At 42.0% G+C, this 14,339-nt stretch overlaps 1 protein-coding gene across 2 annotated transcripts in view; it reads right to left on the bottom strand.

The window, feature by feature from the left end:
• Positions 1–14,339, bottom strand: part of LOC306766998 (FERM, ARHGEF and pleckstrin domain-containing protein 1) — a 57,378-nt gene that overhangs the window by 5,179 nt on the left and 37,860 nt on the right. Inside the window, exons 8-24 of one of the 2 annotated variants that reach the window (XM_079254877.1) lie at positions 13,336–13,483; positions 13,138–13,233; positions 12,900–13,063; positions 12,715–12,783; positions 12,550–12,625; positions 11,864–12,077; positions 7,123–7,310; positions 6,927–7,016; positions 5,381–5,514; positions 4,343–4,424; positions 4,024–4,261; positions 3,783–3,913; positions 3,598–3,666; positions 3,135–3,224; positions 2,761–2,843; positions 390–502; positions 1–164 (exon numbers count right to left, since the gene is read on the bottom strand). In XM_079254877.1, the coding sequence (XP_079111003.1) occupies positions 1–164; positions 390–502; positions 2,761–2,843; positions 3,135–3,224; positions 3,598–3,666; positions 3,783–3,913; positions 4,024–4,261; positions 4,343–4,424; positions 5,381–5,514; positions 6,927–7,016; positions 7,123–7,310; positions 11,864–12,077; positions 12,550–12,625; positions 12,715–12,783; positions 12,900–13,063; positions 13,138–13,233; positions 13,336–13,483 (2,149 nt within the window). The remainder of the gene's footprint in view (positions 165–389; positions 503–2,760; positions 2,844–3,134; positions 3,225–3,597; positions 3,667–3,782; positions 3,914–4,023; positions 4,262–4,342; positions 4,425–5,380; positions 5,515–6,926; positions 7,017–7,122; positions 7,311–11,863; positions 12,078–12,549; positions 12,626–12,714; positions 12,784–12,899; positions 13,064–13,137; positions 13,234–13,335; positions 13,484–14,339) is intronic. The other variant, XM_079254878.1, reaches the window with a different exon arrangement.

The raw sequence follows: 14,339 nt of genomic DNA, 5'->3' as shown, positions 1-14,339 counted from the left end.
CTCCACGGCTATGCTAAAGTCCACCATGGACACACTGGCGTTCCTATGCCAGCACACGTGCACCATGGTGTTACCACGGTGAGGGGCGGGCCTCTCCAGTGAGGTGTGCGAAGCTGTCATGTCGTCCTCAGACTCTGCCTCCAGCGAGGAGTCCTCTGGGCATTCTGGGAAAGTCAGGAGGTCGTTACTGCTAGACAACGAGCAGGGTGGTGAGGGGAGAGAGGGGCTACAAAGCAGACAGGGTCAGATCATTCACAAATCAACATCTAACTGGGATTTTGGCTGGGAAATGTCTTTTTCTTTTATTTTTACCTGTTTTTGTTTGTTTGCTTGACAACCAAACAAACCAGATGTTTCAACCTCTGCTGTATGTTTATGTTGTTACTTACTGTTGTCTGTCAGACTGCAGGTTAGCACATCAGATGAAGGCCCATTGCTGGTTTTTGCCATCTCTATCGCCATCTTGATGTCTTCCATCCACTTCTCCATCTCTGCCAGTGAACTAGAACATAGATCAGGGCTACTCAATCAGATATTCAAGAGGGCCAGATTTTCAAATATAAAAATGCCAGGGCCAGTAAATAAAGTAAGGGAAAATAAATCAGTAAGAATAAATTAATAAATAAATAAAAAATACATATAGATTTTAACATATAAGAACTTTATTAATTTTTCTATTTTAAGTTCCATCCCACACGACAAGGGCAAATGCACAAAATAAAATAATGAAAATTCCAGTCAGAACCTATTTTTCCTCCTAACTTTTAACATAAAATGATCATATCAAACTAAACTTCTCGATGTGGTGCCTCCTCACATTATAATCTTTAAACACCGCCACACACTCATTACAAATTAAACACATCGGTTTTGCACTCGAGTGTGACGGCAAAATAAATACTTATTAGTCCAGGCGGAGTTAAATCTGTGGTTTTTGTTGTCAATTTTGAATTTTGGGACAGAGAGCGACATGCTTGCTAGCGGTACTCTTACAACTTCAAAACACAACAACACACGCTGGGGTTAATGTTGCTAGGCAACCAAGTGTTGCATTCATGGTCTGCACAACTGTAGGATTGTAGGCTACTTAATCAGCATAGGAATGACTGAAGGTTATTGATTAATATCTTTATTGTTTTACATAAGCTGGGCCACATTGAAGTTGGTTCTGGGCCGCATGTGGCCCGCAGGCCGCCATTTGAAGCGGCCTGACATAGATGAAGGGCTTAGAAAATCTGGTTTAGAAGAAAGGTCTGATCTTGGTTTGTCTACTTATCTTGCCAGTGATGGGAAATTAATCAGGATAATGCAGTAGGCTATATAACAACTGCTCTGAAATCACAACACGTGCACGTACACAGACACACACTAACACACACTCACAAACAAAACTATGTCAAAATCAAGGAATGTGCAGTAGAAGCTGTAAAAAACCATGATTTCTGTGGCTAAGTGCATTTACAGTATCAATATAATCAAGAAATTGATTATTAAAACTATTTCTATCATCCTCTTCTGTTTGTAAGTTTTTCTTTAATTTCTTTTAGAAATTAAACTCAAAACAGGAAGTAAAAAAACTTTGTAAACTATAAAAACAAACAACAAACAGAATATGACATTATAGCGTCAGCTAAGATCAAGCTACACTATCAATATGTGCATTATCAATATGATATTTTAGTATTCCAGTCATTATCGACCCCAGCCACTGCTGACAGTAACGCTTGCTGACAGGAACGCTGATACTAACAGATGGTGCCCTCCTGCCAGCACTGTGCGACAAAACAAATGGTTGTATTTTCCAGTCTAGAGTGACCTGCTGGCCTTTCAGACTGCTGCCTCCATCAAGGTGCCAATAATCTCTGCAAGCATTTCTACCTGTCTGCATGGCTCTGCATGGACATTGTGGTGGGATTTCTGCGTCAGCTGGACACAAATCTTTGTTTGGCTTTTAATGCATGCTTTGACACTGCACGCAAGAAGTGGTGATGGAAAGTGAAAACAAATCAATGCACAAACAAGCTGTTATGCTTGGGTGGGGGGTTGGTTTTACAAACCATTAATAACTAATCTATGAATGTTTCCTTATTCTAAAGACTAAACCTGCCTCACAATGTCTTTAGCTGAAAAACTGTTCTTTCATGCAGTGTAAAACCAGCTGGTTTTGTTTATATTCCACTTGGTTTGCAACGACTTCACCATTTGTTGCAGTCATGTGCAACATAGTCTACATAGCTGCCTGCTGACAACACTACGCAGTCACACTTACTCACGTCCTACCAATTAAAATAAACAATGTGTGTCCGTTGTGTGGCAAGATTCAAAAAGTTTGTATTAATTTGACTTTACTGGAGCTAATAAATGCTGAGTAACAACTGCTTTTACTTAAACTGCTGAAAAACAGAAGTGAGGAAAGACAGAACAATGAAAAACCAGAAAAAAGCAAGAACCAAGAATACTGCTTACTACAATAGCAAGTAAGACATAACTAAAGAAAAAAAAATGTTTTTTTTTATTTGTTTAGTTATTTTTCTCCACAAAAGCAGCTTCTAAGTGGGGCACTATCTAAACCAATAAATAAATTGGTCATATTTGGTCTCCCATAAGTCAGATCTTTATGCATAAAGCAGTGACTGCAACAGAAACTGTGGCTGCTATAAGCGTGTAACACTTTTATTTGCTTTTACTCAAAAACAACCAAAGCCACTTTAGTAGGTCCAAAGCGAAGGGTGTCTGCATGTTGACAAACAGTGGTCTCACCTCGCAGCCACAACCACAGACTGTCCCTGCCCAACCAGTGTGAAGGCGTGAGGCACACCCCACTCATCCTCGCTCTCTCTGATCTGGAAGAAGAACGCAGAGACACAGGAAAGACATTAAAAGGCAGGAAAATCTGGGACAGTAAGGACCAAAAATAGACAGGGAGAGTGAGAGGGAGGGAGTGGGGAGAAAAAAACAAGAAATGAGAAAAGGACATGTGAAGTGTGGCTGTCCTGAAAGTGTGCACATGACTGTGTGCTTGTTGGGGTCAGATGGTAAAGACTGCTGCAGTTCAGCTGTTTAAAGTGGCTCATTTATGGTAATGACAAACTGGTGACAGGGGCGCAGCTCTCTGTGTGAGACACAGGACTCACTGTCATGCCACGAAGCGGCAGCTGCCCGTTCACTCTGAACTGATTGGTCGGCGTCATCCCTCGACTGGTGTACAAAATAATGTCATTAAACTGTTGGCAGAGAGAGAGAGAGAGAGAGAGAGAGGGAGCATGTAATTACCTTTCAGATAGATGCCAACGGGTCTGCTTGTTGTGTAAATTCCTGATACAAATGTGTAAGATCTCAAGCATCTAAGACATGCAGACACACAACGCTCCTTATAAACATACTTCCCCATCTTCTAATCGATGTGTCTGTAACACCTAATCAGCCAAACCAAAAACGTGTTCAAAGCAATGCGTTATTTTAGCAGCTGCACTTAATCTGCCAACACCATCTGCCCGGGGAAAGCCGCAAAAGATAAAAGCATTGTTGATTTTATGCTGCGATCACTTGGCTAAATAATCAGATTAGTGATATGAACTGAGGAAAGTGGGGTTTTACCAGGAAAAACATTCGTTGCTGTAGGCCTTTTCCAGAGAGTTTGCTAAGGCAGCCTAACCTGATGAACTCCTGGGAAGAAAAAGAAAAGAAAACATGAATAATCAGGTGTGCGCTTGTCATAAAATGTCTGAAAAAAGTAGGTGACTTTAGTGTAAAAATATTTTTTTCTTCTATTTTAAACTCACCCGACCAGGAACAACAAGATTGTCAACGCCAAGCAAATCCTTATTCAGCTCCAGAAGCTTCTGGAAGTTCTCCATCTTGATTAAGCTTCCCTGGAGTTGGTCCACCACCTCGGACACGTCTGCCAAAGCAGCTGCAGGACCCCCCCCCCACCCCAAGCGAGACATTATTGTGAGGTACACTGCTGGGTTATCCCAGAAAATCTAAATGTATTTTTTATGAACTCTGGCCTGAGTGTGGCACCTCTGCAGTCCCTGAAGTCCACATGAGTAGCCGGGTAGTGTTTACACAGGCGCTCCAGGATCTGTTTGTAGTGAATGAGGCGGTGCAGAGGCCGCAGAATGAACACGTTAAGGGGGACGTAACAAACCTTCTGCAGCTCAAAATCCCTGCTCAGAGCCTCCAACCTGCGGGATGCCTTGCATGCTTTCTCTAGCTCCAGCAGGACATCAGACTGCTTGTTCAGGTTTGCTGTCAGAGGCTACAAACAGAGCGTTCGTAACAAGTCACTGATTCTGAAGCTGTACACACAGTATATGATTAACAAAAAGTCCGAGCCCACCTTCAAGGCCTGAAGGTTCTTCAGCATGACATCTCCAATACGCTGGTAGTCTCCCTTAATGTGTGCATTGGAGCGTCCTTCCCTAGAACAGTAAAACATTAGCCATTTTAATATGGGAGGGAATTCAATGGTTAATCCTGCAGCAAAACTTTCAGTTTTTCTGCATCAGTTTCAGTTTTTTTTTTCATCTAATCCAGTCAAAAGCATGTTGTTTTCAATGATTATTCAGACGATTTCATTGTAGAAAAACCAACAAAAACCTGAATGAATTCTTTAAACTGGAGGAAACAGACCCACCAGCAGAGGGCTCCCTTGAGCATAAAATTCCACATACAGTATGAAGGAGTACAGGGTTGTCATTACTGTACTTATTCAGGATTTTATTTATATTATCCACCAGCATGGGTTTTTTTGGGGTTAAATGTCTCCATAATTAATATTTTACATCTATATATACACATTACAATAGTTGCTTTTCTAGTCACGATCACTACATTGAGGGCAATATTTGAATATTCAAAGTGAAATAAGAAACAAGTGTGGTGCTGAATCATTTGCATAAACATCTGATTGTGTTCTTATCAGTAGAGCAAAGAGCTGGAGCCCTTTAAGCTTTAATCTGGAGCTCTAACGACTGTGACAAGACACTACTGACTACAATTAAAATAACTGTCTGAAGCAAAGGGTAGTAAATTTTAACAGCTTGACGGGGTTAATGCATCACCGTCTCCGTGCCTGACTCTCTGTGCGAGTTTGTGCAACAGAGTCTGCATGTGCTAGATAAAGCCTAACATCGTTAAAGGAGATCAGACAGCAGAAGCCCACGGGCAAGAAATGGACAGTTGTGGTGTTGCCATGGAGATGGTACTTCCTCAGGTCACCTAAAGGGATTGGGTCACCAATAAAAGTCATTAAAAAAATAAAACTGCACAGAGGTTGTGATAAATTGGAGCCAAACCAAAGCAACAGATCACTGGGCTTGTTCTCAACCCTGCAGGGAACGACTTGGACGCGGTGTGAAAGTGAAATGAGCCTCACCACAGAGCCAGCCTCTGCTCCACCTCCCTGAGAAAACCTGTGTGGAACTTGTGGAGAGGCTCAAAGGTGGAGGAGATGGTGTTCTTCAGAGAGTCTGGAGTTGCCTCATCTTGTCCCACAGCACTCTGAAAGGACTGAGAAATGCATATGAGGAAGCTTTTTACCAAGCTGGAATAACATTAACATATGATAATACCACTGTAGTATCCACAGGCGTTTTTAATTTACAGATATGAACAGGCTGTACCTCTGGTGTCAACTCTGAATCCTGGAATGTACATTATGTATTTTTTAAACATTTTTTAAAGGAGCTTCTTGACTAAAATTCCACGTTTTAGGCAGATAAAACAACTGTCACAAAGATTGCATGCAGAAGATGTGAAAGACAAATCAGCCATTAAATTGGGATGAAACTATCTCTTAATAACAACTGATAACCTTCTTTTAGTATTTTCTTTTTGGTAGGAGGGAGCTATTTTTCTTGCGTTCTCCAGGACAACAAGGAAAAGGGATGTGACCAGATTTTCTAGTTTGAGCCTTGTTGATAAGTAAAGTGAAAAATTTCCCTTTCTTGGAGCAAGCTACCCCACTGAAGATTACAGGAACTTGTGTTAAAGCCCAGAACGCTCCCACAATCCCTTTATCTTTGTTTCTGCTGTAACGTTTCAGCTTTGTGATGACTTGTAAATCCCTTAATTGTCTGAGGATGAAAAGAAGAATCAATAGTCAGACATTCCTATTGTTTCATTAAGTCAGACTGAAGCCAAACGTGGCGTGTTGTGTGTATGAGTGCAGCAGAGAGAAAGCAACTTCATCCAGCTGACATAATGGGAAAGTGAACAGGCTTTTCTAGAATTTTTCTTGAAGGGCTTGAGACGAGGCACCAGCTGTTGTTCAGATGACTTCACCATCGACAACAGCAGCACCAACCAGCATGCAGAAAGAGCAGGACACACACAAACACACAGCTGAAGGAAAACAGCGCAAGTCAACCCAAATATTCATGAGATGTGGGAAACGTTTCTTAGAGAACTAAAATATGAGAAAAGCGTCAGCCTTTAAAGCGTCGCCAAAATACAGATGCATTTTGCTTCACGTTCCGAATCGGGCCAAAGAACATCCTCCTAGTTTGCAGATGAAGGAGCTGTACTGCACATCTAATATCCTGTTTTCTGCTGCATTTACTTTGAGACATTATCAAATGAAATGGTGTCCATATGCTCGCTCGCAGCCAATGAAATCTCAAAGAGCTGAATGAATCAGCGAGCCACATGCAGAGGGAACATGGAGCTAAATCCATCTCCTTTAAACACAAACACAGTTTAGTATTCACAGCCTCAAGTGAGATGGATAAATGCATTTCATAGCTCGAGTGTGGGGGATGAATAAAAAATTAAATTGCATCTGCCAAAGTTTTCTTGTGTCACTGCCCATTTCGGTGCTTTGGCGGAGCAGCTAACCGGAATAATCGAATGTTTTTCTCACCACAGGACCGGCGGAGGACAAACCTAACAGTAGAATAGTGTGCTGGAGAGGCTGGTCTTACCACAGTCACCACCTCCAGATCCTTCACATACGTCCTCTCTGTGGTCAGCAGCTCCTTGGCGATGAAGTAAGCTCGATCTGTTGGAAACCTCTGCAAAAAGCATCAAAACAGTGGAAGGATGTTGAGCAACAGTGACTCAGAGATGTAACTATGTACAACTCCTTTAGCCGTGTTGCCACAGCTTTAGTCGACAAACCTTCCTCCGGACCTCATCTTCATCATCAGTGCGGACGCTGCAGGCATCGTTCAGCAGCGGGCTGGTAAGAGGTGAAGGCTGGTGGCCGTTGGGACTGTGACTGCCCAGCTCCAGAGACTTCTGACCATTCACCATCCCGTGTGGGTGTACTGCGGAAGCAGGGAGGGGAGGACTGCTGGAAACCACACCTGCATGGAGTCACACGGTGACGTAGAAAGGAAAATGTCAGTTTGTGACGACTGGATAAACTGATTTCAAACAGAAGCTGCAGAAATCTGTGTTGGCGTCTAAATTGATTGACTTTAAGGTTCAGATGGTTCAGATGAGTTTATACTGTATTTAGTAATAAAACTTTCCAACTAAGAGGATTTTTGTTTCATCTTGTCTGGATTATATGATTAATTTTCTAATTTCAAGGAGATCTCAGTCATATTAAACAGCTTGATCTTTTTGAACTTAAACATTTGCACTTCTGTTTTGACATTTAAAGAATAAACATTTAAATCTATTTATTGATAACCTGATAATTAAATTAATTACCAGTTGCAGTTGTGCAGAGAAGTCTAATTCCACAGACGCAGTGGTGACATTTTGGTGCTAATTAAACCTTTCAGCTTGATTTCTAATCTAACGCAGCTCATATTTCAGATCATTTATAGAAGCAGTTCTATTTACAATCTGCACTGCCACGCTATAAAACACACTGAGGAGAAGCAGAGGGGAGGGACGCGTCTAAAGAGCGTGAAAAAGTCAGCCGTGACTCACTAAAGTTGAGACAACCCGTCAATCGATACACATGCTGAGGCTCATACTGCGGGAGGATCAAGAGGAACAGCTTACTTAGCGTCTACATCAATGTTCAGTTTACTTACTATGTTGGAGCTGCAGCTTGCCCACCTCTCCCTGTCGTCTTGTGTTGGCACAAATAAAATAATCACAAAAGCACAAGCCAGCACCACTCATGGTTGCAATTTACCCAGTGCACGTGCACATTTAGTCTAAACCCTACTAAGGTTACTAAATATGACAAAACACATCAAACAGGAAGCTACAAATCATTAACACTAAAACACCCATCAAGCATCACTACGAAACTCTAGAGAATGTGAAGGGAAAAGATCTAATATCTACAATGAGCACCAGATGCCAGAGCTGCTGAGGTCTCAGAAAGAAAATTAGACTTTATTGACTCTAGTATTATGACATATATACATCGTAAGAGGAACACAAACTGTGGGAAAAGCAGCATAAAAAGGCCTGTGAAAGTCTAACAGAACACTGTGTGAATAGGTGAGCAAGAAAGTGAAAGTATAGAAAAAGAGGCATGCGTTTGCATGTAATCTTCCAAAATCTTCTTTGTTATATAAAAATAGCCACACGTATAATCCCGAACAAGCATCATCTTGTTGAGGTGAAAATAAATGTAAAATATACATCAGTGAGTTTTATAAACAGTTTATAAGCCGTTTGTGTCGTCAGCTAGACTAATTTGCTTTAACATCACACTCTGATCTGTTCCTGCAAATGCTAATATGGAACGGTAGTGAAAAGAATGAGAGCGCCATACTGATATCACAATACATACAGCAGAGCGCATGCAGAGAGCAGCCAGGCCTGAACAGCATGATGTGCAAAGTCCTGGTTTAGCACAGCATGCACTGGAAACACACACCGAAGGACACCAGTGGCTAAGAACACACACAAGTCTATCCCGTAAAAGTGGGATTGGGATTTGAAGCAATGCAGTTTTTTTTCTGTAATTATATGGAAGAATGTTTATCAAACCTAAATGAGAGAAATTTCTGAGATATTCCAGATCTATGGGGACCAGAGAAGGTTTCCTGATGCTGCAGTGATCCACTAACTGCATCTATTACATTTCATTGTCCTGATGTCGATTAAGCTCATTTAGCACAAATATACACACACACCTCTCTCTCTCTGGATACGTGTCGTAATCTCAGGGCTAAAATATTTCTCGAAGCACCGCAAAAGCAACTGACTATGACGGATGAGCCAAAAGGCTCTTTGCTTTGAGGTGTTGCCCTTAAACTGCCTTTCCCAAGTACACTACACACACACACACACACACATATACTAAATCTGACCTCTATTTTCCTGCATATTCCAAAGCTCCTGTCATCCGCACACTGATTTTCTCTCAGCTCCAGAATAATTAGTAGTTAGATGGACCATTGCAGAAAAGGGGAACCCACAGAGTGGTAATCTTGCTTTTTTCCTCCCATTTTCCCTTTGCCACACAAAGCGAGTGACAGAACAGGTTTACATGCATTCACAGCCAGGAGAGAAACAGACAAGATAAAACAGATTCATGCTGACACAGAAGTGAATGGAGGAGGAAAAAAAAAAAAAAAAAGAATAGAACTGTAACAAAAGATCATTGCCGTCTCAGATACAACACAAATAAACACAAAGACAAAAAGTGCAAAAGGACAAAAATAACAAAAGTGCTGTGCCATTTTGTTTGGAGGACTGAATGAAATCTCTGTGGAGACTGTAGCTGATAGAAAGCTTTACTTAGTGATGCCAAGTTACTGATAGAGCAGACAGGAAAATGTTAGTGGTGGGGTGAAGAAACAACCACTGTATCACACCAGCCTGAGAAAATACACTGCTGGTCTTTCAAATCCATTAACTAATATACTAAAAAGTGATGATACGTTTTAACTCATTACATACAGTGTTGCCAGGTCGGCTTATTATAAGCGACTTTGGACTTGTTTTTTTGTAAAGTCGCTTGTAAATATCATTAGTTGCGGGTTGCTGTTTTTTTGGGCTTGTTTTCAAAACACTAGTTGCTTATTTGGACTTGATTTATTCCCTGTATGAACCATTCTTACATCTTTCTCACTTATTCACATTTATCTGAAAAGCATCACATAGTAGCCTAGTTTATATATTTCTTGTATCCATCCAAAACCCCATTTCTTTGGTAACCACACTGGCCCAGACCGGTGTTGTACAACACCACTATCTGAGGGGCCAGGTCGCTTCTTTTGGGCTTGTTTTCAACCAGCTGGTTGCTTGTTTTTCTCACAAGATCTGGCAACTCTGATTACATCGCAACTCTTTACTATTCCTAACACATTTGGTGAGTCATAAAACTTGTTTCAAGTTAGTAAAGGATAACTGGATATTCGCTCATTGTTTTTTGAAGCATTGATTATTTTATCTCCAGCATCAAATCTCCAGACAGACGTATCCATAACAACTGATAACGCCAGAAGAAAAAAAGGAAGGAAAAAAAAAAAAAAAGAAACAATCTTGGAAGGATAATGATCAATATTTAGTTTAGGACTTTATAAAATATGAATAACAACTTGTTTATGCAGAAAATTGCACAAAAAAATGACCAATTTGGCGGACTTATATACATTTATGAACAATCCTGGAATGATATATACCCTAGTGGAAATGATAAGGCATCTGATTAGTTCAAACCAAACGCTGCAACATTTCAACCAGTCTAAAGTTTCAAAACCAACACGCGTGTTTTGTAGTCTCTTAGTTCTAGACGAGGAAGTGTTAAGTGTGGAATCCTGGCAAGGCACATGTCTGGTGTATGTTTGCTTGGACATAGTATGACTTAAATGAAGGTGGATTTTAAAGCCTCATGAAACTAACAACCAAACCCTGAAAATAATTTGTATTCTACATATGTCTATAAAGTGCTTTAGAGTTCTGTGCTTAAGAAGATTTCGGATGTTTTTTATACCAGCAGACCATGAAGGCCCAAACCAGGTCTATCGTACTCCTTTGTTTTGTACACGCTAACAGCTGAAAATCTGTCCGGGATCATCATCGCTGAAGGCATGGTAAGTATCCTCATCTGCCTCCTCATCCAGTTGGAGGCTGCCAAATGAAAACTTGCTTCTAGGTATTTGGGAATCATCTTCTACTGGATTATCATTGGCCATGGGGGTGCTGCTGTTGCCCCTGTTCTCCATCTCAGACTCACTGGACTCTGAACCGCTGGTTGGGGAGCCCTCGTTAATTTGAACTGCACCCACGTGTGTGACGCTAGCTTTTCCTAATCGTTTCTGAGTCAGACTGGACCTGGATCTCCCTGGTGCGGAAAGGCCATTAGCCATCATGCGGCGCTCGAGAGCGGCCATGCGTTCAGCCCGAGATAAGACAGGATGTGATCCTTGTCCGGGTGAGGATGCACCTCTGTGCGGGTCTGCATCAGCATTGTGATGTAATTTGTGGAGCTTCTGCAAGTGTGGAGATCTGCTTGGGAGGGGGGAGCATCTACCATCGTTAATAAGAGCATAGCCATTCTGCTCAATGTGACTGAGAAAGGGTGCTTGATGCTGGGTGTTAGTGACAGGACTCATGCCGACATCCCTTGAACCCATCGCATGTGAAACTGGGAGGGGGCTGCTGCTCCGCCTCTCTATGTCCTGGTCATAACCCTCGGTACTTCGGACAGGACTTTTGTTAACTTTTTGTCGTGACTGCATGACAGAATGCTCTAGCTCATGGCTCATGTTGAGTGATGCTCTGGAAAAGGAAGGGGACTCCGTGTACTGCATCCTACCCAGAAAGGGCTCCTGTTGGGCCCCAGAGCCAGACCCCTGACAGAGCACAGCCTGTTCTCTATTAGTGTAACTGGGTCTATTAAAATGGTCCCTGCCCATGTTATACTGCCCATCTACCCCACTGCAGTCAGGGTAAGGGACTGCGGTGCTGCTGCCGTGAGCAGCCCAAGATGCTGGACCTGTGTTCAGATGCTCTGGAGGGGTCTGTCGTGTTGAGCTTCTCATCTCTTCCGGCCTCGATGCCGATCCCCTCCTGTCTTCATGGCCATTTCTCTGATGGGAAGGACTCGCCTTCATCCGTGAAGCTGATGGGTCCTCCGCACTCACCAGCACAGACTCCTTCCAATGACGCCGTGGGGGAGAGCTGAGTCTGTCCCCAGGAAAAGCACTCTGCTAGCAGAAGAGGAGAGTCAAAAATTCAAAGAGTGCAATCTATTAATAATTTTGAATGCCTTCATTTGGGAATTTTAAACTAAATCTGCCAGACTGGATCATACTCTGTGGTGTTTTGGACTGTTTAAAAAAATTGGTTAATTTAGTTTCAGTACATTGTAAAAGTATATGCACACAAATACAGAGATGGAAACATACCCATCTTCCTATTGCTGCAATATTATCTCCATAAATTTGCCAAAAGGCAGTAAAATGCAGATTTCTAGCTATATGGATGCAAACTAGACCTGGAAGTATCATGTATATTACATGATGTGAGTACAGTGACATGATCTGAATTTGTTGTTGACCACATGGGGTGTCAGCTCTGATAACAATTCATTCCTTCTATTTTGACTAAGTGGAAGCAGAAAAAAAACATAATAGTACAATTAATCATACTGTGTTACAAAAAAACGACAAGACAACTGACCTCTGCTGGCACTTCATGGTGGCGGGGAGAAGGCAACGGCGAAAGGCGACTGTTGTGTTGGATCCGACTGTGTTTCCTGGCACACAGGATGTTGAAGGTCACCGTTACACACTCTCAAGTCATTTTACTAAAACAAAATATGTCAAGCACATCTGCAGCCTTTACCTTTCAAATGGGATCTTCTTAAACTCAGACTCCCTCACATAATCAATCACCTGCTTCTGTGTGCGACCGCTGTGGGGCGAGCATGAGAGAGATAATAATGAGCTTTTTCTGGAAGAGCTGTGGCAGACTATTAAGTGAGTGAGTGTCTTTAGTCCTGCTGGAGAGCAGATTTATGATACAAAAACCTGAATCTGAAGGAGGAGCCTCGCGTGAAGAGTACAGGTTTGGGCTTGGGTTTAGGTTCTTCAAAGAGGCGGAAGAAGGCATGGTATTCAACACAGATCTTCCAGAAGACTTTACAGCAGTCTCTGCTGGCCATCAGAAACTCAAGAGTGTCCTGATATGAACTCTGGAGGAAGCAATTCAGATACAACTTACAGTCCTGAAGCAGCCCTTTGTGATGAAGCAAGCAGCATCACTTACATTTAGATCTGGCCTCAGTTTGATGAGGAAACGTTTGCGCTTAAAGCTCAGCTTGCGAACTTTAGACCAGTTGAAGGCGTTTATCCTTGTGTGTCCCTAAAATATGAAAAGTAAATGAAAAACCTTTTTACAGATAACTGCAGCCTGAAGTGAGCGCACAGTGCTTTCGTGCTCACATTTGTCTGGTTTGTGACTAACCTGGAAGACCAGGACACCTGTGTGTGCCACAGCCAGACTTAACCTTGTCCCCTCACGATCCTTGGCCGGGTGAAGCCGAATCCCATACATCTCCAGCCTGCGAGCTACCTCTAATAACTGATAATCTGACTCTGCTGGTGTCTGACCTCTGCAACGCAAAACACACAGGTGGAATTACACAAGTATTTGCTATTAACCAAAACCAGATGAAAATCCATTAATGAGGCATTGACATGGACGCTGGTGTGCTTTTTCATCCTTCATACATCTAACCGGGCTCTATGACAACAGGGAAATCAATGAAAAAAATAAATCACTGTCTGAAAGTAGCTTGCAAAACGATCTGGTAAAAAATAAAGCGACTTGTTTCAGTCATCTAACTAATTATTTATATGTGGACTTGCAGACAGGAGGGGATAAAAATAAATACCACTTTCTACCTTTTTACTGTAAAAATGTTGCCAAAGACAAATTGTGAGAGTACAAAAGGTAGATGAAGACAAAGCTCATTTAAAAGGGTCGAACATTCAGATGTAACAAGTAAAGTATGCAGTATCCAATATGCTTTCAACAAATTTCTAAATTAAATCCTGGCTTATCATCCTCCTGTGAGTGTATCTAATTGAGGTGAAAGATCAAGAAAGAGTGGATTCAGGTTTCTAATGTTGATCTGAGTTTATAGAGCCACGGTGGGAGGTCGGGGAGGGGCTGCAAATGTTAACTAACTTTCCTAATTCTTATCAGTGGATAAGCCTTCCTGCTTCCTGTGTGTGTGGTGCTTAACAAGAGATTTAACTTGACATGGCGCCCAGTCAGAGGAGCTGCACTTCCAGTTATCAGCAGAGATGCAGTGGAAAAAAGAGCAAGTCAAAGAGAACCGTCAAATCTGGTGGCGCCCCTCTGATGTTGCAGCAGCCGCCTTATTTGTGCTTCTGACACGTTGTAATGGAGGGCAGAAGAATGTTTGCTAAGCTTTGACTTGAATAACTTACACACTAATGGGT

This window comes from Telmatherina bonti (genome assembly GCF_933228915.1).
Source record: "Telmatherina bonti genome assembly, chromosome: 15".
NCBI lineage: Eukaryota > Metazoa > Chordata > Actinopteri > Atheriniformes > Telmatherinidae > Telmatherina > Telmatherina bonti.
The sequence above is the reverse complement of the archived record's forward strand: the minus strand, read 5'-3'. Positions and strand labels throughout refer to the sequence as shown.